General features: G+C 40.9%; 1 protein-coding gene across 1 annotated transcript in view; it reads right to left on the reverse strand.

Moving 5' to 3' along the window:
• Nucleotides 1-2,567: 2,567 nt before the first annotated feature.
• UBE2N (ubiquitin conjugating enzyme E2 N) overlaps nt 2,568-24,257 on the reverse strand; it is a 22,311-nt gene continuing 621 nt past the window's right edge. The window contains exons 2-4 of the mRNA XM_027679871.1: nt 6,571-6,817; nt 6,262-6,402; nt 2,568-5,668 (exon numbers count right to left, since the gene is read on the reverse strand). Of these exons, the coding sequence (XP_027535672.1) occupies nt 5,628-5,668; nt 6,262-6,402; nt 6,571-6,817 (429 nt within the window). The 3' untranslated portion in view covers nt 2,568-5,627. The remainder of the gene's footprint in view (nt 5,669-6,261; nt 6,403-6,570; nt 6,818-24,257) is intronic.

The following is a 24,257-nucleotide window of genomic DNA, read 5'->3' on the forward strand; positions in this document are numbered from 1 at the left end:
ATCTCATGGGCTTACCCAGCACTGCTGCCCTAGCTCACTGTACAGCTCTCTGACATAGCTGCTGCCCATAACAAAGAGATGTCTAACTCCAAATCTTTGTGCCATCTTTGTGCATATCAGTCACAGCATAAATGTGTATTAAATATCCGTACAATAACAGTGAGAGTGGCTGCATCAGATCGAACCAAAAGTCCATCTACGCCAGTGCCTCCCTTCCACCAATGTGGGGACAAATGAGTAACAGGACAGTATTTGCCTCAAGTATCCCCCCTGTCTACCACCATTTGTGGCTCAGGATCTTCCCAAACAAGGTGTAATTTTTTTTGTGTTGTTCCAAGGAATGGATTTCTTTTCCTGGAACTTGACGTGACACTCCCTCTTCCCTTAGCACATGTGTCCAATACCCACCCCAGCTTGGAAACTGATGCCAGAGTTCAGCCTGCTGCTGCAGACCTACCTCCTCTTACCTTGTTTTAAACTCACCTTCTTACTTTCAACACTCTTCTGGCGTCAATGCTGCTATGGCATTAAGCAAGGCAATGCCTCCTTAGCTCAAGTGATGAAACCAGCACCACATTCACATTAGGACAGTGTTCCACACAAGGAATGGTATCACCTTTTAACCTGCAAACTCAGCAATCACAGGCATATCCCTGCCTATGACGATCTCATTGCTATGGGCTATGCACCACCCCAAACAACGCTCTCAGACAATTTTCTTCATTTAAGTAAGCAGGAAATGATGTTCAAAGAGCTGTTTTGGAAGCTGGGGACCACTGAGTGAGCCTGCTCTGTGATCAGCTGCTGCTTGCCCAACGGCACATACTGCACTTTCAGCAGCTCTCAGTGGTAGCACTCATTCCCAACAGCTTTCCCTCATTTGTTGCCACCAATTCTGAAGGAGGGACAGAACGAAGCACATACAGCAATACATGACACTAGCCAGACCATCACCTTCTGCACTTACGCTGCTCTTGGCTTACCTGTGACCTAGTGCCCATTAGATCCAGACAGACTCTATAACAAGACTTGTGTCCTAAGAGACTTTTTGCTATCATTCAGCTGCTTAATTTTCCTAAATACTTCCTTCCTTCCTCCTTTCTGAGTAGGACACTAATAATCTGTCTTTGAATAAGGCAGGCAAACGTGCAAAGCAACTGAAGGAAGGAAAAACACCATTAGAATCACCTTACTGTGTCTTACTCTTCTGAGATTAGTCTGCCCTTGGTAATGTGCATGGGGCATGGGACCACAGACACCCTTCCATAAATGTACCAGTACCCAGCCTCAGCCTTCAATGTTATCTGTATATAAAATGAGTAGCTGATGGGAAAACTACAGCAGCAGTACTTCTGAAGGCACACCAGGTATTTGGGCTGAGACAAGCACATGTGCTACAGCAAGCAACAACTGAACACCACACATGAAATCTTTCAGATTTATAACTGAGCTTGCAAGCCTTGGTAGGCAGCTTGGGTAGGAAGGTGCAGATAAGGCCTGAACCAAAAATACTCCTCCACTGCAGCTCTGAAGATGAGACCCCAGATTCCACCAGAGTATCTGGAACAACCTTGCAACAAGTAGTGCAGTCAGAGATGAGTTTCTTATGTGAATTAATTATATATACCTTCTCAGAAAAAATGAAGTCATAAAAAGGCTTCTGTTACATGCCACATTTGCATCAATCGCTTTATCTGGGAAAGTTCATGCAGTGTGATAGGCAGAAACCACAGGTACTGCACCTTCCAGTACTCAAGAATCCTCCTTGAGGTAGAGAGCACTCAGTGTCTCAGTGATGGGCTGAACAACTCCCTAGCAACTAACAGAGCTAACTGATGCACCATACAGCTCCCTTTCCTAACACAGATCAGCCAGTGGGCAGTGTTCAGCTGACTGCTTCCATTAGAGCAGTCTTTCCCCATAGTTTTCTGTCCTGCAGACAAACACTCTACTTGCTCTCACCTAACCCCATCTAAGTGTCGAGGGGAGTTTATGAAAGCAAGCACCACAGGTAAGGCAGTCATGCTGCTTGATGCCACTTTTCTAATGTACTTCAATGCAACATAACATTTAGATACTTGCTTTAAAATCTTCCTGCACACTTCCACAGGAAAGGTTGCAATAAACTCTACAAAAAAAGTAGGCATGTAATTATTAACCCATGCCATGATGTAACACAGTTTAGCAAAGCTAAATCTATCAATTTGATTGCACTAGAAATTGTCCAAACTGCACATAAGTAGGAAAGTCTTGAACCAGACAGATTTAAACAGAGGCAGGCCAAAAAAATAGGGGGGGGGGACACCACACACAAAAAAAAACCCAAAATGCACCATCCTTTGAGTTGTGTACCAGACCAGTCTCTTCTGAAGGCTTTTAGGACAGAGGTGCTGCTCTTCTCTCCCCTTACTAGGGGAGAAGCCACAGCAGTTAAAAAGTGAGTTACGAGAGAAGTTATCGTAGTTATCTTCCTTATTTTACCAGATGTTAAGAACTAGTAGGAAACTCCATTGCACACTGATGGCAGCCCACTACAGTTAAATGAAGCTCAGTGTTTAAGTAATGAATAATCACTCTTCCTTTTATTTCAGTGTCATACTACATTACAGTCAAGACATGTTATTGACAAAACCTACCAGACATTTTACTTTAACCCTCAAAAAAAAAAAAAACAACCCAAGAAGGAATGTATATAAATAGAGATGTCACAATTTTTTATGTCACTAGTCCATTAAGATGTTTCACAATAGTCTCGATGTGTTAGAAATACACTTTCTTGAAAGCTATAGAAGCAATGTTTCACTTGGTTTAGACTAGTCAGCTAAAATACAAAAAAACCTGTTCCATCAGTTCCAAATGATCATACACTTCACATCCATGAGAGAACATGGCTACACGTTAACAAACCACCACTGAATGTTTATGCAAAACCAAAAGCCTCTCAATCCCTCCTCTTGATCTACAGGAAACTACTGCAAAAATATTTTGCATGTGTGGCTGTAGAGTCCATGCAACAACCCAGGCTCAACCGCTACACAGTTACCACCCAAATACTAACATATAAAATACAATTCATCACTCTTGCTCAGGATTTTAGGACATTTGACACATAGCACCAGTAATGGTAGAGGAAACCCATTTCCAATAGACACATACTAAAAACTGAGATAAAACTACTGCTCTCTAAAAGATAGCTGCATTTGCTAATCAGCTGCAATGGCAGATGTAACAGCAATAACTGAGTTTCACGTAACAGCTGGGAATACACACCTGCTTAACTGAGGAAAAGGTTACATCTAACTGGCTTTGAAGAATTTAGCCTAAAAGTTTCACATGTTCCTCAGCATAAGCTGGAATGAAATTCCCAGCTTGACTTTATACAGGGCTCTTAAATCAGGTTTAAAAGTAAAATAAGTATTCTTTAATATACATCATCTGGGTCTGGATTCATCCCACCTATGAAGTTTCATTGTTTAAGTGCCAGCTCAGGTCCAGTTTCTCTATTGAAGGAAGGGAAAGCCACTTTCAAACAGGATGCTTAGGTGGGTCTGACTGTCCTCTGGGGGTGTCACTCATCCTTGGGCGAGACACAGCTGAGGAAAGCTGCATATATGGTGTAACATAAAGCTTTAAGAGGTAGGAGAAGTGAATCCAGAGTCTACAGCCCACTTATTCTCAGCTGCCTGCCGTGAAAGTTGTCCGCGCTATGGGACGTCCGCCAGCTAAAGCCAAACACACGCTCGTTTGTAAGGAGAAGGTAGGGTTAATGGTGCTTACCCATGCTGAAGAACATGTCATGAGCCCTGAACACAACTTTGGCTTACATTCAACACAGTTTTTTTATAAGTCAGTTTTGTGAAAAAGCTGAATTCTGAACTAAGCTTCAACCATGTTACAGATAACGTTGAGGGACAATACTGGTCACTAACCACTGAAAGCACTGTCTGTTGGAAAACGTAGTTTTTAATAGATATTCTTCATCTTACATAAGAGCACAATAAATACACCACATTCTATAGAAATTTCAGATGACACGAGTAAGAAGAGGTGAAAGAGGGAGAATACCAATAGACTACATAACCATACCCCCGAACTGCATGACAAAACACTCCCTACTGCAACCACTACAAGCCGTCATTTATACACTTCAGGTTGGCCTCACCAAAAGCTTTTCAGTTTTTATTTTTTCCTTTTTTTGTTTGTTTTTGTGAGGGAGAGGGCTTGGGGAAATGAAGAGAATAGAAACACAAGAAATGAAGGGAAGCGATTAGATGGGTTCCCAGAAAAGATCCTGGGTTCCCAGACAAGATGCATACACAAAATACAAGGATGAGAAGGAATTTGTTCATCACTTTCCTTCCCTCCAATAAAGAAGCTTTGTTGCTATTTAAGATGAGCAGTTGCTCAAGTAAGTAGCTTAATAAGGCTTGTAGAGAAAACCAGTGTTATGAGGTGCTGGCTGTAAGTGGTTAAGCAGACATTAGTCAATACACAAGCTGGCTGTAACAGTGGTTCTACACACTGGTTTTTCATGTTAAGAGAGGGCAGGAATTAAAGAAGTTAGAAAACCGTGTTGTATAACATCTGATGACAATCAGCAATGAGACATTATGTTGATACTCATAATTAGTGCTGTCGTTTTCTCTCAACCTCCTACTTCATTCTGGTTATTTACATGAAAATACACATAGATGCATTACTAAAATTATGGTTACAATTGTTACATCAGACGTGTTTCTAAAAGTCACTCCAAATGCAATTTCATATTAAATTGACCAGGTAAGGTCACCCACATAACACAAACTAATAAAAAAAGTCAGCAAACAGAAGGGAAAAAAAAAACCCTTGTGAACTCCACCTCTTTACTGTTTAATCTGTCAGACTGGTGAAGACAAATTGTCAACTCTGGATTCAATTTTTTTAAATACGATTGTCACATTAGAGAAATGAAAACATAGCAAAATAAACTGTACAAAGGCAAAGTAGAATAACAAAAAATATTTTACTAAAACATAAGATTTACAGGAGATTTTCCAGACAAGCCATACAAAATGGTCACAAGCTTTTTCTTGGAGGAATTTTTCTACACTTGACAGCAGAATCACAATATTATTAGTGAAGGTGGTGGATGTTTAATGTTCCCATTTTTTGTTCAAACAATGAAGCTTGTCCATCTACAGCGTCTAAGTTAGACTGGGCTAGAGGGTATATTCTAAAGTATAACTGGTTAGCTGCTTTTACCAATGCAATTAGCATCACCATAAAAAGGGAGGAGGAGCCCACAAAATTAAAACAAAAAGCCCCGCAGCTAACCCTGCCTACCTTCATTCACAGTGCTTATACTTAAACCATGACGGGAAAAATGATTAAAAGCAGAGATGTGCTGCTGCTTTCAAACAATTTCACAACAATCCAGATGATACTTCTAGCCTCTGCTCATGCGGTACAATAGTGAATTAGGACAAGACACAGATTTGCTAATGTGCATTTAATCACCAAAGGACTGAAGATGTCTGGGCTTTTATTCTGTAATGTTTCTAAGACTGTGTCCATTAAATGCAAACAAAAAAAGGAAGAGGTCTTGGCAGAACAGGAGAAGTGATGCACACTTGATGTTCAAAGCGCATTTAAATATTATTCATGGCATATAGCCTAGTCCATGCTCTGGCTGTAAAGAAAAAGAAACACATTTAAGAAAAGATGTATTTTTCAGGCTTGATTAAAGTAATTTTAAATACATATTTTTAAAGATGTCTTTTTATATCACTGCTGCAAGCACACAAAATATATCAGTTCTGAAATTTTAAAGTGCAATTTTGAATTCCAGCAACTGTCAACTTTTGGATATTAAAGAAGCAGCCTGACAGCAGTGGATCCAAAAGTGAAGAGGCATAACATAGTAATTCGATCCACTATAGCCTGCAACAGAAGCAGGTATCAAAGAGATGTACTTTTTGGAACCTGATAATCTGTTCCTTAAGTTTTAGAGGAAAAGCAGTGGTGTGTGTGCTCTTTCATTTTACCACAAATGCAAATTAGACAGGCTAGCAAATTCAAACCATGAAAACTCGAGCCTCAGAGGATTGAAAATAGAACATTTCAGGCACATGTACGGTACCTGGACTATGACAGTACATAATAATTGTTTCTGCAAGCTGCAAAGCTGCAGACATAAAACAAGAGGTCAGGATTTACATCACCCAGCCAGTGAGTAATAAGCTATTTCTGAAACAAGAAAAAAAAAAGTATAAGATACATCACCTGTTTCTATGGCTTGGGCTTCATTGGTCTTCCATTGCTCAGCTACATCATTTGCTAGTGGATCATCTGGATTGGGAGCGCTTAACAAAGCCTGGATTGATAGCAGAACTGTACGAATCTGCAAAGCTGGGGACCATTTATCTGAAGAGACATTTATAGCACTATGAAACACCATATTCACCATAGTCTACAGAAACAGCAAGTTTTCCAGATAAAGATATTCTTTAAACATATGAAAACTCTTTTTAGGGTCAATTTAAAAATTTCTGTACTTAATAAGATAAAAAGAAAGCACACAGTAGCACTTACCTTTCAAAATATCTAAACATATTCTTCCCAGCTTGTCTACATTAGGATGGTAAATTTTGGTCATGAAACGTACTTTAGGAGCTGCCATTGGATATTCTTCTGGAAGAAATAGTTCAAGTTTAAATGTCCCACCCTCAAAGGGGGAATCCTGTGGACCTGCAATGACCACGTGAAAATAGCGTGCGTTGCTTTCATCTGGCTCTGCTTTTATCCCAGGGACTGGCTCCGCCAGCAAGCGCTGGGTTTCCTAGAAGAAGAGGAGGCAATGTAACAAATACAATCCATGTCAAATAAACATGACCTGTACAAACCATTTTAAAAATAACAAGCATTCATTTTGCCTACATTCAGAGAAATAATGACAGACAAACACCTTAAAGCCAAATAATACCTGCAGAAAAAAGACGAGGCTGTGGTAAACTGGTACTTATCTCCTTTTAGATCCCTCACCTGCTGTGTGTGCTTCTGTAGCACTCAGTAACAGATAATTCAGCTGTCCTCAAATTTCTTAACTTTTGGTTAAACTACTGCCAAGGTGCTATATTTTTTCAATATACTTAAAAGCACATTAAAGAATACCACAATGAAAACACCAAAGCATTTCCCATTCTACCTTAAATAGAAACTCCTGTAAGTGAAAAGCCAAAGGTATTAATCACTCACAGAAAGTGTTCAAGGTTTACTCTAACAAGAGTGGACTGGTTTATTAAGCTGAAAATTTGTACTGGAATCAGATCCAACATCAAAGACTTTAAAGTGCTACTCTGCTGCAACACTACAGGTGTGTTTTAAGGATGTTTTATATATTTACACATATACATGCATAAATAACACAGCTTTGGTGTGAGCACTTTCAGCCTAAATAGAACCATGTTTAAAGTCACCGTAACAGACAGAAGGAGACAGTTAAGTTGTTCTATAAGCAACAAACTTAGGAAAGACTGGTTTCCTACAATGACTTATATTCTTTGTTACTCAATTCTTCTGCTATAGCACCAATCCTACCACGGGCACAAGCTGTGACCACAGGTAAGAGCTGCCCACGTTCTGATCGTTCATCCTGCTAGTGCACTGAGCAGACAGACCAAGACCTGTACATCTTTCCCTCTCCTGTGCCAGCCTTCACAAGCCTTATGGGTACCATTCTACTCCTTACAAAAAAGAACTTGAGGCCAAAATAGGCAAAAGGACATTAGGCAGGGACAAGAAATCCTGCTGAAGCCTTATTTGCTCAGGTACTTTCCTATTTTTCTTCTAGCTTGCTTTTACTATGTACAGTTAAATTTTTCACCACCTTTCTGTGTTGGGTTTCACAAAGAAAAATTATCTGTTTCTACTGATGAAAAATGGCAACTTGTAGGTATAACAATCTGATTTATTACTTCGGTTTTATAGAATATTTATTCCATATGCCTACAATAATAATAATCATAAAATCAAAAAATGGTCTGGGTTGGAAGGGTCCTAAAATATCATATAGTTCCAAACCCCTGTGATGGGCAGGGACACCTTCCACTAGACCAGATTGCACAGGGGTCCATCCAACCTGGCCTTAAGCACTTCCAGGGATGGGGCACCACAGCTTCTCTGGGCAACCCATTCCAATGCCTCACCACCCTCACAGCACAGAATTTCTTCCTAACATCTAATCTAAACCATCTTTCAGTTTGAAGGCATTCTTCCTTGTCCTGTCAGTACATGCCCTTGTAAATACTCTCTTCTCCAATACAATAAGTCTCTCTTTAATACAAGCACAAAACAGACAGATTACTTCTCTTTGGCTTCATAAATTCTTTGAACATAACTGGGCTGTTACATTACCATTTTGTAGAAATAAATGTACACAGCATTTAAGCGATATGCCTGTCTCGATGCAGTTAAACAACACCTCACATTACAAAAACTAATCAATATATAAAGTGAAGTCACAGTAATTAATGCCAAAATCCAATTACTCATCTCTGAATTGTCAGGGTCCTACAAATCATAATATTGACGTTATTACTATGTACATATGCAAACCTAAAAATAAATATATCTGGTCTACTTCCTTGTTTTGCTTACTTATCTTCATAGACATTAGCTGCCAATGCCACTCATACACCTTGCTGGAAGGCCATCCAAGTTTCTTTGAGCTTTCTACATTCACTTCTATGAGCATATTTTAAATAATACTCAAAAATTTATAACTTACTCATTCGTATGCTGCTGGCTATTTACTTGTACTATCTACTAATGATGTAGAAAAGCAGTTATAACAATTTCTGATAGTTTATGTTCAGTGGTATGAAAAGTCAGTAAGAAACTATAGATTATCCCTGTAAATGCATAAAACAGTCTCAGTTTCTTTCGGCAAGTTGTCAGTATGAGTGCTGCCACAGGTAAATGGGACAATTTGGATTTCCACCTATGAAGGACCATATACTTATCGACAGTTCCGCATGAGGAAAGTGTCTTAGGTCAAACACAAATTAATGCAGCAAGTTCAAATCAAAATTTAAAAGTAAGGAACTTAAGGAAAAGACCAATTTTTAAACTTCTTCACAGCTGCTATCATTTGGACTTTGCCAGATATGCTTGTAGGCAAATTGTGGCTTTGGTTCTGATGGGCACGCTAGAGGCTTTTTTTTTTTTAATATTAAAAATAACACATTTTAATAGCTGGGCTGATCTCAGCAGTCCCTTGCTCCCCCCCAGTCCCTCTGGTCCCCAGACTGCCTCCCTAGTTATGCCAGTATGCTGACTGTAACAATACTAGGCAGCCAATCCTGGCTTAAAATAACCCAGAATCAGCAGTTCTCTGGCAGTAGCCTCAGCACTTCTACCTGCCAGCATAACTGAGGGAGCAATGCCTGGCTGCAAGCTGCACATTGTGCCACTAAAAACCATTTGTCAGGAAACAAAGAGAGAGCCCGTGTATGAGAATAACAGTTCTTTTAATCAAGACACCCATAATACTGAAGGGGCTATTCCACTGCTAGTGTCATCCCTTTCAGAGAGACCCTTTATGCCCCCACATTACATGGGTGTGGTCATCATGCTATAAAACCCCACAGAAAAGGAGAGTGCAAAGAAAAGCACAGCCACACTAGTACTGAGGCTACTCTGAACCCACGCAGGCCCCTTGGGGAACATTAATATTATATGAAAAATCCTTTAAGCAAGCACATCTTTTTCTCCTGCGCTGTGCATGGAGCTCCCTCACTACTGGCATAATTGAAGCTGTTTCCAAACAGAAATGAGGAGGAATATTTGCAAGAAGTCTGTGAGGGAATTGGTTGACACTCATCTTCCACACCTGCCAGGCTCTGACACAGCAGAGAGCAAGCACCAGGCTAAAATTCTCCAATACAGACAAAATGCTTTGTGCAAAAGCTGAGAAGCATCTTTGCTTCAAAAAAGGTATCTTTTTAAAACACTATAACAAAGACAAGTCTGTTAGACTACGAAAAACTCAGGAGAGATGCCATTTATTAAAAAAAGTGTAATGTTTGTACTTAAATACATCAACACCACCTCCTAAATTCTGAGAGTAACTAAGGTTTTTGTCCTGCAGTCATGAAGACATTTATAATAATATCTTAAACACATTTTGGGGGAAACCATGGAAAAGGAACAGAAAGGGAGAAATTAATCAAAAAGTTACGTTTTAAGGTTTAAGCATATAAAATGCTTAGACGACTAGGCCCAGTTCTAAGGTGATTATAGAGACTTGATTTTGCACATTTTACAGTAAGATGGACAGTTACAGACATGCAGATACTAAAATAAATTTGATTTGCCATAAAAATTGGAGAAATAAGTAACATTTGAGAGAAAAAATTGTGAGTATACAGGGCAACACTATGCATCAGGTCAGGAAACGGAACTGCCTTGAGATTTTAATTTTTTAAGTGTACATTACCAATTTAAAAATAAAACCCAGAAAAACCACACACACCAAAACAAAAAAGAAATACCTATCACCCTGTAAATCACCCACAAGAGAATCATGAGATGTGAAGCAAACAAGGAAATGTTTAACTACATATTATTTTTATTTTGTAACTTCATACTACTTTTCCCAGAGGATGGCTACTGAATGAAGAAAGTCTCTCAAACACATTCAAATAAATAAATCTCTTCTAATTAAAATTTTAGATTCTCACCTTTTTAAACTAATCAGGACAATCAAGCATATGCAATACCTGACTTTTCCATATCTTTTTAGGCAAAGTCTTTCTAACACTTTTTTAGCTGAGGAAATGAGTTTTATGCAATCTGTTACTTCTTCCTTTCTCCCCAAAACTGCCTTTGAACCCCTTGTCCAATTTCACATGTTCTGTACATTTTGTAAGCTGTCAGTGGCTAAGACTAACCAAGCTCAGTACTACTAAAGAGGAAGACATGAACTCCAATACTACTACTGCTGCTTGGCCAGTTTATTCCAATGAAGTATATACTAACCTTGTCCAGCAAAAATCCCTGCTAATAAGAACAGAAAGAGCTGGAACACTCATATATAAACATGCTAAAAAGGATAAAGGATAAATCTGAGAAAACTGAGGTTTGCAGTTCTGCTGCTCACAATAAATGTTTTTACAATAGAACAGTTAATTTTGTATTCTTGAGAATAGAAATTCCCATCAAGTAAGTGTTCCAGAACAGTAATTTATAGTGGTTTTTATTACCTCTCCTCTAGCATATTTAAGTAAGTTTCACAGAAGAGATTTCAGGACATATTTTGAGCTCTAACGCTTTTAATGAAGTGTCCCATGCTGCCGTAGGCAGTTATTTCTATTTATCATACTCTGCAATGTTTTTAGATTGAGATCTCTTCTCGATTCCATATTTACTCCACTTTTTCCAATTCCAAGTAATATCATAATTTCCATTGACTAAAATAAATTAACAAATCCAAAAGGAAGATATATGCCAGTCAGTACTTCAAAAAAATAAATCAAAAAATCTTTCATTCACAACTGATTATGCCTCCCCTCCCAATTTTATCTTTTTTATTTTTAATTAAGTAGTTAGAAAATACAGAAGTGTTGAAAGTGCTTTGACAAGCAGACGCTAAGCTTTCCTGATTATCACAGGTGGCCTGAAGCAGAGTGACAGATGATACGGATGGGACAGATGGTGTAGCTGACATTCTGCATAGCTATTCTTCTATGAAGACATTAAACTGAAAATTAATTGTACCTGAGGGGGAAGAAGCTCTCAACCTCTTTTTACAGTAACTTGTGAGGACAAGAAGCCTCAGGAAGAGAGAGAGCACTGGGATCTTTAGAAGAGACCAACTGAGCAGGAGGGGGAGGGTTTTTGAAATTGCCAAGAGTAAGAGAAGCCACACAAACAGGAGAGCTAGATCTGCAGGGGAGTGTGTTTCACACTGAGTTTTCACTTGGTCATCCTGCTTTCAGTGAAAGAGAAAAAGAAGTTACTGAAAAGCAGATATAACCATCAGGATTCTCCTTGTTCTTACACACAGAACAAGACAGAGCACTTCTTTAAGGAAGTGAACTGAACACCCTGGAAGATGCTTCTGTACAGACATACAAGAAAATCAACTGCTAGTGCACATGGAGATATGAACAAGCTAGAAAGGAGGAATCCGTTAGAAATATACTATTTTAATCACTCTCAGTCTTGCAGAAGTGTTTACAAAAGCCTCAAGCTGCCAAGGCCTCAGTCAAAACAATTGAAAAAAGATTTCTGTACGCTACATTTTCGAAAAACAAAAAGCTACTTCAGAAGTCGTTTGCTATCAACAGACTAAGGCAGGACCAAACAAATAACTACAAATATAGTGGCAAAATACAAAAGTGGCAAATAACTACAATCAGAAGACTCTCCTATGCAAGTATTTGCAAAAACACCCAAACATTATTTCTTACACAGCAGAGCCACTGCAGCTAAACTGTAATCTCTAAAGCTTCCCTGTCTGACAGAGACCACTCCAGTACTGAAGGAAGAAATTTCTGCATGGGGTTAGACAATTTTTAAAGCTTCTTCATTGCTTTTTAGAAAGGAGTACTATTCTTTGCCTGGAAAAGTAGCTGCAATTCTGTTCCCCATACTATGGCAATAGTTAATCACCACAAATTCTACACTGCTCGCAAAGAGATGTGGCTAAAAGAAAGTTAAGAACAAATCAATATCTATCACCACTAAAATACATGAACTTCAAAGCTACTGTACGAAAGCCACTAGAATTTAAGAAAAGCTTGCTTGCAAAGTCAGCACCAAGTCACTTGAAGAAATCCAACCTCCTTATCTCCAGCCAAATTTGCTTTGCTTAGTAATTCAGCTACCTGCATGTTCATCTTCCTGACACCCCAGTTTTCTTCTTACATATTCAATATTACTGCTATACAGTTACCTTCAGTAAGTAAAAAATACTGCATATTAATCCACATATTAAATACAGCGGTCTTTAATGAGCGTTACAATTGAAGGAATACACTTTTTGACAGAATGGTCTTCTGCTCTACACTGTCCTTTAATACCAGCTGTGAAATCAACTCATGAACTTCGTAAAAAACCATTAGAACCACAGGAGCTTAGAGAAATCCCAACACCTTACAAGGCCTGAATATTTTAAGCTGATAAATGAATGGCCACTGGGGAAAGAAAAAAAAAAAAGTTGTGCTGCCTTTCCACTTCAGCCTATTATGCACTTTCACTTTTGCCTGTATAGCCGTCTCTTGACCTCATGGTCCAATATAACATGTAGCCAATCTGGAAGAAAAGAAAAGAAAGAAAAACAAAGCCATGTAAGAGAGAAGACTCCCTGATGCAGTTCACCACATGTCCAGCAAACAGCTGTGCCAACAAAAAGCAGGGTACAAACACATGCTGTCAGAATGATGGAAGAACAGACTGCTCCTTTCGGTGGAAGGGATGGTTTAAAGAGTTGAGACTGCAGGGTTAATCACAGCAAGATACTAGCGTAACAGATTACTATTCTGTAACCAACCTAAAAAGGAAATGCAGAGGCTACCTCCTCATTCCAAAGGAAGAAGCTTAACTACCAACAGGGCTAATTTCAGTAACAGATGGTAAACTGCTAAATTAAAGTCTTGATCCATCTATAAAAGTCTTAAACACCAAAAACTCTGCATATATTCTTACTTACAAACAGTTATCTAAGAATCTTTTATAGCGTTAAGACTACAGAAAAGCATCCTTATGGCTACTTTATGCTAGTACCTTAAAAAGAAAGATAACATCATTAAGCCTTTCAGAGGTTGACATACTTGTGATAAAATTATTCTGAAAATTCAAAACAGAAAACATTAATAATGGCCTCTTACATAAAGAGAAAACACTGCACGTCTTAAAGCTGCTAAGTATTTAAAATGGCACAATGCCACATTTTTACACAAAGTCTCAAGGGAATGAATCTTTCCTCATATTTTCAGCAGCACATTTACCAGCTCAATTCACTATGTAATAGTCAAGAAATTTTCCTTCAGCATCACCTACTAAAATGGAGGTTACACTCCTACAACTTGGTCAGGCTGAGGCCAGATATAAGCCCTCTCTAATCTACTACAGATAGTGAAAAAATGAAGAGAGTATCCACCCTTATTTGTAGGTTGAACTAACCGTAGGTGGCTTTATTCTGTCTGAACAGATCAGGGAAGATGGATGATGGATGAGTATCTTTGTTTTAATAGGACCTAATCTACAACAGGAACTACAGCTCAAGTACCAGTGTTTATTGCTGTCCCCTTTCCAGAAATCACCACCCTGCAAATCTACTGAGAAAGTAAACCCTGTCAGCATTCTCAATGCAACTCAGAAAACATGAGCTGGGTTATCTTAACTAGATCTTTAACCTGAAAAATGCTGACTGGTTACGTACAAACTACTGCCATCCAGCAGAGGACAATAACTTCCAACAGAAACCAAGGAACAGTTGGCATTGGCCGTGGGTAAAAACATCTTCCATCAGTACAAATGAACAAAATCTACACATCTCTTGACACATTTCTTCCACGAGTGCTACAAGCAAAGGTCTCCAAACAGCTGGCTACAAAACAAAACAAATTTCTGGTAACCTTGACCATTTAAAAAAGGAACAACAGGATGCAACACTGTATGAATAGTCCCAAAATGGCCTAAAATAAAAGTTACTGGTAAAATGGAAAAGGCATCCGGATTGAAAGAAATCCGAATCAGCTTACCTCACTTTTTTTGGCCATAAAACTTGTACTTGGCATGATCTAATTAAACTGCATAACCATCCGAGCACATGTACAGGGTGTACATGTCAAGGTGTTGGCAACAAGGAGGCTTCCAGGGTTGACCTCTGAGGGGAGAGGTCAGGAGCTACACCATGCCAGACAGAGCCAGCTCCAACAAACCTGCCACAGGACACGGCTGAATCCACTAGCCAAGCTGGTGGCACACCTGGGAAAATGTATTTAAGAAAGGACAGAAAACATCATGCAGAGAGAAGAGCAAGCAGTTAAAAAAAAAAAAAGGTGTGAGCAAAACTAGTGTGAACACGAAGGCCAGAGAAGGAAGGTAAGAAAGAGAACCAAGCACCAGAGCAGAGACTGCCTGTAGCCCATGAAGGACCAGACTGGAACAGATACCCACACATGTGACCCACAGGTCACATGAAAAGCATCACAAGGAAGAAAGAACAGAGAGGAGCTGTTGTGGACTGACCACAAACCCCCATCCCCCCGCATCCATAAGGGACAGGGGAGTTGGGAAGTCAGAAATGAAGGAGTAAAGCTGAGTATTGGAAAAGGGGTGCAAAGGTGTTATTTTAATTTTGTCCTTGTTTCTCATCATCCAATTCTATCTTCCTTGGAAGCAAATTAATTAATTTTCCCCAAGTTGAGTCTGTTTTGCCATGATGGTAATCAGTAAATTATGTCCCTGTCTTTGTTTTGACCCATGAGCTTTTCCGTCTTATTTTCTCCCCCTGCCTGGTTGAGGGGGATAGAGAGTGTCACTGAGTGGGCATCTGGCCAAGGTCAACCCACCACACCATAAACCACCCGGTAACTTTTAATCTGGGATGTGCTTGAACTGCTGTATCCAGAACCACTTTTAGAGAAGATGTCGTAGACAGCTTCAGGCTCTGCAAATGATATTACAAATTAAGAGTTTTTGAGAAAGAGATGACAGAGTTCAAATGAAAACCACTAGCTCCATTTTCTGCTACACTTGAAATGATAACACTTATCACTTGGAGGGTACCACATATAACGATTTATGTGGGAGAATATGTGATGAGGAAAAAGAGAGATGTTTCAGTTTAACTGATTGCTCATCAATCACGTCAATATTTGCTTCCTAGGGGAAATCAGACATTTCCTGCCAAATTCTCCAGGAAGATTTCTAAACAGATGAAAAGACACCACCAGTAGCAAAAAGAGATTTTTTTTTTAAATTAAAAAAAAAAAAATCTAAGTTGCACAAATTTTTAGTCACTGAGAGTGGAAGTCCTTTGTTTCATTCTTCATTGGCTTCAGCTGCTGAGTTTACAATTGAGTCACATTGCTTTTCTCCCCACCATTTCAGTTCTTGATCCTTCTTGATCAACTTCACTCACACCTGTAACTACCTCCACCACTTCCCTTCTTCAAAAAATGCACAGGTTTGCCCAAATGGGAAGCTCTAACTCCTCAGCAGCAGTGCTTATTTGTACAGTCACCCTTCCATACACACCCATCATCAGCCCAGGCGTTTACAAAGTCAAGTAACAGATGAGATCACAAAACTGTTTTGGTTAAAGAAATAACCTTTATCGCAGAGTTCTGAGCCAAATAGTTTCCTCAGTCTAAGTTCACCTCATCAGCATAACAACTTTTGTGCCAGCACAGTCCAAGCTACATCTGTTCATACAGTAAGGCTTTTCAACATGAATCAGAATCATAGAACGGTCTGGGTTGGAAGGGAACTTAAAGATCATCTAGTCCAATTCCCCACTCATGGGCAGGGACACCTTCCACTAGACCATATTGCTCAGGGCTCCATCCAACCTGGCCTTGAATACTTCCAGGGATGAGGCATCCACCACTTCACTGGACAACCTGTTCCACTGCCTCGCCACCATCACAGTAAAGAATTTCTTCTTAACATCTAATCTAAACCTACTCTCTTTCAGTTTGAAGCCATTCCCCCTTGTCCTATCCCTATATGCCCTTGTAAAAAGTCCTCCTCTGGTTCTTTTGTAGGCCCACTTTAGGTACTGGAAAGCTGCTAGATCAACGAACCACTGACTAAGAGAACCTACAGTTAATCTAACTTCACTAGGTGGTAACTTCTCCATCTTGTGCCAGGTCTCTGCAAAAAACCAGAAGTACAGCAACCAACTCTGGCATTTCAATTCAGACTACACACAGTATACACTTGCTTCATATTTTTATTCTAAATGTAGGAAAACCTCACCAGCTACCAGTGCCATTATCTCCCAACTACATCCAATAGTCCAGATTAATTTTGGGGTGTGAAATCGAAACTAAAAGCTTTAGCTGCATAGGGCTAAACTTAAAGCAATATATTGGCACATGGACAAGTTATAACTACTTGCCAAATGACAATTCTTTCCTGTTCTGTCACAGTGCGATAAGGGGGAAGATCACATTGATCTCCTGCACCAAGAAGTGACAAATTGCACATAAGAAGGTAAAAAAGCATGCATGCTTTTGCTTTGATTTTTGAGGGGGAGGCAGTAGGAGAAAGTGAAACTTATCAGTCAAAACTTGTCTTCTACATATAGCGATAAACTGCCTCAGAAAACTACAGAGACTTAATTCAAAACTTAGTATAACATTACATTACATTTTGGCACAAATTCTTCCAAGGTCTATCAATTCATTAGCTACAATTATGTAAAGATCTGGCTGTAACCAGCATTACCGAAATAAATTGGTTACCTAAGCAGATGTCAGATTGTCAGAGAGATTTCAGAATGTTTACATTAAAATTTTATCACTGCAAAATAACTTCATTGAAGAAAATCTTCTGAAAATAACATCTACCTTTTAGCAAAAAAAAAGAAAGAATTAGCAGCAAAGCCCATCAGACTGTAAAGCAAAGGTCAGACATCATAAATAGAAGGCTGCACTTGTGGTTCCCAATAGCTGGCCTCCACATGAATTCTATTCCTTGCCATATAATCCCCAAGTGTCAGCATTCCACATGCCTCCGCTTCCTGAACTCATTACTGGGCTAATGTCTCCTGTACATTAATGCTTCTACCACCCTGCAGGTTCCCAGACCCTACTACCAGCCCCGACTGTATCTAGCATCCCCTCCCCGCAAAAAAGTAAGAAAATCTTAACTAGTACTCAATCTATGGACAATTGTCAGCAAATTGAAACTACAGGTGTGCTAAGCAAGCACCGTGAGCTCTGGATTGCTCACAATCTTCCCTCACAGACCTCTGGCTCTCCAGCTCCCATCCCCACACAATGTTAACCAGTGCAAAGCCACCTGCAGTGAGATGAAAACAAGTGTACTCCAGGTAACTGTGCCTTCCCACAAGAAAAAAAAATAATAATCCAGAATCTAGCCACTCTTGGAAGAAGACTTTGTGGCCAAACAGTAACATGAAGGGGAGCATTTTAAGGTCAGCATCACTCTCCCCTGAGAATGACCTCATTCTTGAATTTTCCACAACAGATTACATGATTTTGGAACTGTGAATCTGAGATCCTATGCAAATTCCTAGAGGATTATCTATGCACTAGCACAGATCAAGCTTTTCATGGTGCACCTCCAGCTATAGTAAAGCGAGGCATAACTAAATTCACTAAGCTAACAGTGTAAACCATTCCTGCACTTATACTCATGGAGCACATGTGCATTGGAGGTTTGCATTAATGCACAGTGTAGAGTCAATTATCAAAGTGTGGTTAAAACAAACAATAATTCATACAGAGCTTCTGTCCAAATGCCATCTGTCCTGGGTTGGTGTGGCAAGGTTCTGGTAGTGGCAGGGGGTGGGGGGGTTTCTGTGAGAAGCTGCTAGAAGCCTCTTCTATGTCCAACAGAGCCAATGCCAGCCAGCTGCAAGATGGACCTGCCGCTGGCCAAGGCTGTGCCCACCAGCAGTGGTGGCAGCACCTCTGCAGTAACATAAAAACAACCACCTAGGCAGGAGCAGCCAAAGAGAGGAGTGAATATGTGAGAGCAACAACTCTGCAGACACCAAGGTCAGTGTAGAAGTTGAGGGAGGAGGTGCTCCAGGTGCTGGAGCAGAGATTCCCCTGCAGCCCATGAGGAAGACCATAGTGAGGCAGGCTGCCCCCCTGCAGCCCACGGAGGACCCCCTGCCAGAGCAGGTGGATGTGCCCAAAGGAGACTGCGACCCCATTGGACACCTGCAGTGGAGCACATTCCTGGCAGGACCTGTGGAGAGAGGAATCCATGTTGGAGCAGGTTTGCTGGTAGGACTTGTGACCCAGTGGAGGACCCATACTGAAGCAGCCTGTTCCTAAAGGACTGCATCCTGTGGAAAGGATCCACACTGGAGGAGTTCATGAAGAACTGTAGCCCATGGGAAGGACTCATGTTGAAGAAGTTCATGGAGGGACCCCATCCTGAAGCAGGGAGTCCTGCCCCTGAGGAGGAAGGAGCAACAGAGACAATATATGAATTGAGCATAACCCCCATTTCCCATCCCCCTCACAGTGGAGGGGGAGAGGAAAATGAGGAATTAAGTTGACCCCAGGAAGAAGAATGGGCTGGGGAAGGTGTTTTAGATTTAGGTTTTATTTCTCATTACCCTATTCAAATTTGATTGGTAATAAATGATATTAACTCCCCCACGTCTGTTTTGCCCATGACTGTAATGGGCGAGTGATCCCTCCCTGTGCTTCTCTTGACCCAGTAGCCTTTGGTTGTATTTTCTCTTCCCTGCTCAGCCGAGCAGGGCTATAACAGAATGGCTTTGGTGGGCACCTGGTGTCCAGCCAGGGTCAACCCACCACACCATCTATGGCAAAATTTGCCACTTGCTTCTCACTATTAATCCACCAGTCACATGTAACTACGAAAACGTGGTTTTGTTCTGTACTATTACACACAACAAATTTTGATGATACTCTGAAAGCCCTCTAAACATAACAGACAAATACAGTATAAAACAATTGCACGCAAAGCGGTAAAAATCCATTAGCATCAGTACTTAAAAACCCTGGTGTACTATAAGTTTGTGCCTCAAAGTTGCTCAAGTATTATACAAGATGGTCCAAGCATCATTATTGCCTCTAGCTGGATTATTTGCTTGGTTTTTCCTCAGTTTTTATTCTACAGTGTCTACTAAAAGCTTCTTTAAGGAAAGGGCTGTAAAAAGCTATCAGTGTCCTCTTTAGGATCTGTTATTAAGACTCCACATTTTCTTTTTATAACTGGTACCTTGACCTGACTTGAAAGTTTTCTTATCCTCTGGACCTGAGCCTTCTTCTCAGCCTCCCTCCCACATCTGCACAAAGGATCTGTCCTGCCAAGCTTCAGGCTTCCAATACCTGCCTAAATACCCTCCCACTATCACAGCCGACGTATGCCATACTAGTCACCTGGCAAGAAGTTTCAATGAGAGTTGCAAAACAGCGTATGTATTATCTTCCCACATTCCTACATTTGTTGCGGGGGGCAGAGGAAAGGTGGCTTTAAGAAGAACAGTACAAAACTACCTCCTAAAATTCCAAAAATTTTCACTCTTCTATCAAATTTGAAGTTGCCCACAAGATTCAAACAGCATACAAGATGCAAAAAGACATCACAAAGACCAGGCTTCTCTGACAAACGTCAAGGAACAGCACTGTCCAAAAGTAATGTTTCCTGTGCCTAATCACCAACCAAAAAAACAGAAAGTATCACAAAAAGGTATTAAGTTTACCTCAAGTCTTTTTTATTTATTTTTTTATTCAAGAAATAAAAAAAAAAGTGGTCAGAAACGTCAGTTATCAAAAAGCAGCGGTGATTTAAATTTTCATGCGGAGATAGAAGTACATGCCTCAGAAGCCCACAGCTTTCAAGACAAAGTAAGAAACTTCAAGTTGGCTGCCAGTAATACTTTTTAAGAACTTCTAGAAAGTTTCAGTTGCGGCCTAAATACCTGATTTATATTTTAAAAAACCCCAAATTTATAAAGCTGATTATACTGAGCTCTAATATAGAATGCTGTAGGTGCCTATTGCCACACACACTGAGAGAATCTCCATAAAACTTCCCAGAAATTTTACATTTTGAGGTAGCATTTTGTAACTAGCAGTCCAAGTGTTCCCAGAGTCCCAAAAAGTACTGCAAGCAGGAGTTCACTGGCAGCCATATGGAAATAGCTTCTCACAGTAAATAGCAAGGAACAAGTATCTCAGACAACACCACACTATCATGCAGGGAAGGAAATCCAAGCCTCTGTAATTTAACACTGATAAATTTATTAACAAGAAAAAAATCTGAAGGAGTCTCAGATAGTCATTCAGATGGTTACTTTGTGATAGGAGCAGCTGCAGTGATTGTAACACAAAGGCTACCAACAACTGGCTATACAGTCAACACATAGACCTGGACATGAAATCATGAATTATGAGATTGCTGCAGCGAAGAAAACAGCAGGAAAAAAAAATTAAAAGATTATATGAGGCAGCATTGCCCATCCCATTCAGATATACTGACTGCACTTGACACAGCAGCGAGATGGATTGAATGTCAGCCAAGGAAAAAACTCAGACACAATTCAACTCCTTACTCAACTGGAGGTACGTGACTTTGCAACATGGGAAAGAATTGATGTAATAAGTGCTTGAAAGTAAAAAACACTGAGCTTATTTACTGTCTGTTGCAAAGGCTCACCTTTAAATACTGGAAATAGTCACTTCGGGGAAAAAAGTTTACAGCATCAAAACCACATATCTATGTAAATGTGCCATACCACTTTTATTTTATATTAATAGATTTTTTTGGCAAGGTGATTCTCATAAGACTCCTGGTTTTGAACTACTGAAGAAAACAAAAATACCTCTACTCTATTCACAAGATAGGTTTTCCAATTCTGGTTATATCTCTGGAGATTCAAAACTACATCAACGTTTTCTACTCACCACTTGTGATGTGCTAACACTGTCATAACTCTAAAGCAAGTCATCTCTTGAGCTAACAGGTCATTCCCCCCCACACTTTATTAAAGTCTGTGTTTCTAAGTAATCTGAGGACAGTAGATCAGGAATAATTCTGTATCTTCTGCAACAACTGCTTTGCAACATCCATTCTGTCACCTCTTCACTGAATTTGATGAAAGTATGGGAAATATAAATAAAGTTCTTGCAGAGACAAGGAAAGCTACTGCTCTCCTACTGGGATAGATGACAGGCTGCGCATAGCAAAGACGCAGGCTGAGGAGTATAGGGCTGCTAGTCAACCTGAGAGCCAGGCCATCTGCCAGCAGTCGGTCTAGACAAGGAACGCCAACTGCATTTGGAGCAGCCAGCTAGACCCTACTGTCCAAATATGCTCTATCCCCAGTCAGCCATCCACAGTCTCCCTTGGATGACAACACAAAGGGTGCATGTGGAGCAAAGGGAGATGGTCTTTTCCTAACAGTAACCTAAGCCATTTATTTATCATAAAATTTATTACTGTGCATAACAAAAACATCTAATTTTCTTTACTAGAGCCATTTTACCTTTCTACAGCTCTTTCCTATTTTGCTCTCTTCCATTTCCCTTCCCAATCTTTCCAGTTCTCACTAACAACCGAATTCAATCCCCCCCTCCCTTTAAGGTACAAGGAATAGGAAATTTAACACTAACATCAAAATTGACACGATAAGAAAGGTCAAAACAATTCTCACTCAAGACTCCTGATGTCTCAAGCAGGTGTATTTCTGTGTCTGCACCTCTGCAGCTGTGATATTTCAAAATATGACTTTGCACATTTTTGAGGCTGTAGTAACTAGTCAGATTCAAGTCCTGGACCATATGCACCTCTGGCAATCCAATGCATACACAGTGAAGGAGCTGTAGAGCTGGTCATCTAACACAACCGATCCAAGATTTAAGAGCTCTAGATTGGCTGCAGACAATTGATAATGCATGCATGGAAATACTCAAGCCACCATTGAGACCACCCTGTAATAGATAATAATCAAAAAAAAATGTCTAAGGGGGATCCTCCATAGAAAATCTGAAGTTTCTAGGTCTCTCTTTTGCCCTCCAACTTTCCTCTCCAGGAGGAAAAGAAACATTCCCACACCATCACACATCTTTTAAGTGAGTTGTGTAAATTGTGCCAGGTTGTTTTCTAGAAAAGCATGAAAGAAACAAAAGTGCCAAGAATGAAATTTATGCACCAGCTTACAAACTGGTGCACTTCTGTATTCCGAGGAATTGTCAAGAGCAATCAAAAAAATCTAATACAGACACCAGCCTCGTGACTGAGCTCTTACTGCAACTCTGTGATAAATACCAGTTCCACGGAATTACAAATCAGTGCTCCCTCTCACACCTGAAATACATTCAGCTTAGCATTCTGTACACTCAAGCAGCTGGATGAGCACCAAATTCAATCTGTAAGGTTTGTCTTCTTTACTTTTACTGCTTACAATTCTGAGCAGTAATCATGGTTTAGTCTGTTTCACACCAGAGGAACACTACTTCTGCCTTATTTTACCTCATCTTCTCTATCACCTACTTGACAATTTGACTTTTTAGAGACAATATAGGGGTTTTTTTCATCCACTATTTAACATATTCTACATTTATGTTTTACAATGGTTGCCAACGTTGCGTGCTCAACCAGGAGAGCTTCACAGTGCTACAAATGAACATCCGTTCATTTCAATAGGTGAGGAGGATGCTGTCGTTTCCTGCAAGGGCAAAGGAACCTTACTGGAATCACTAAATAACTTTTGTAGAGAATGATCACCCATTTGAGGGCTTCAATTCACATCACTGCAAATTGAACAGGAGACAGCAGCCCAGCACGATCAGCCACGCTAGCTACAGGACCGAGCTGTCTTTGGATAGCTTGCCATGCAGCTACCTGTATCCCCACTGAGTGACTCCAAATCATTCCAGTCTTGAGCTGAAACTGAATTCGGAGGGTCAGCTGGAAGTGCCCCAAAGCTGAGAACCCTTACAAAGCTCGGTAAATCAAATCCGAAACACGACATTGAACCACCAGCGCGGCACGTTAACACCGCACGGGCCGACAGCTCCGAACGCACGCCGTACTGACCGGGCTGACCCAGCGTGCAGCGGTGCGGATGTCCTGACTTACACACAGTTTAAGCCCAGGTTTAACTACTCGCTGCGGCTTGTCCCTCAGCGCACAGGAGGAGGAACCTGAGCGCAGCGCCGCCGCCCTGCCCCGGCCCGAGCACGGCGGGAGCTGTGCCGGCGACCGGGGCTGGGCGGGGGCCGCCACTGAGGAACCGCAGGGAGGCAGAGGAGGGCGGGCGGGTGCTCCCAGTGCCTTTCGAGCCCCGGGCCCCCCGCTCGGCAGCGCCGGGGCCGCGGGGCGGGCACTGCCCGCGATGGGCGCGGGCCCGCCAGGAGCGCCCGCCCGTTCCCGCCGCCCGCGCGCGACACAGCGGTCGGGAGCCCCTGCAGCAGCGAGAGGAGCGGCGGGGGGAGCGGGCGCGGCGGCGGCGGGTCGCCTCTCGCCCGGCAGGGGCAGGAGGAGGCCGGGGAGGCGGCCCTGCCCCGGCGCGGCCCGGCTCCCGGACACCG

The sequence above is a fragment of the Neopelma chrysocephalum genome, unplaced genomic scaffold, assembly GCF_003984885.1.
Source record: "Neopelma chrysocephalum unplaced genomic scaffold, ASM398488v2 Primary Assembly neopelma1_59, whole genome shotgun sequence".
In the NCBI taxonomy this organism is placed as follows: domain Eukaryota; kingdom Metazoa; phylum Chordata; class Aves; order Passeriformes; family Pipridae; genus Neopelma; species Neopelma chrysocephalum.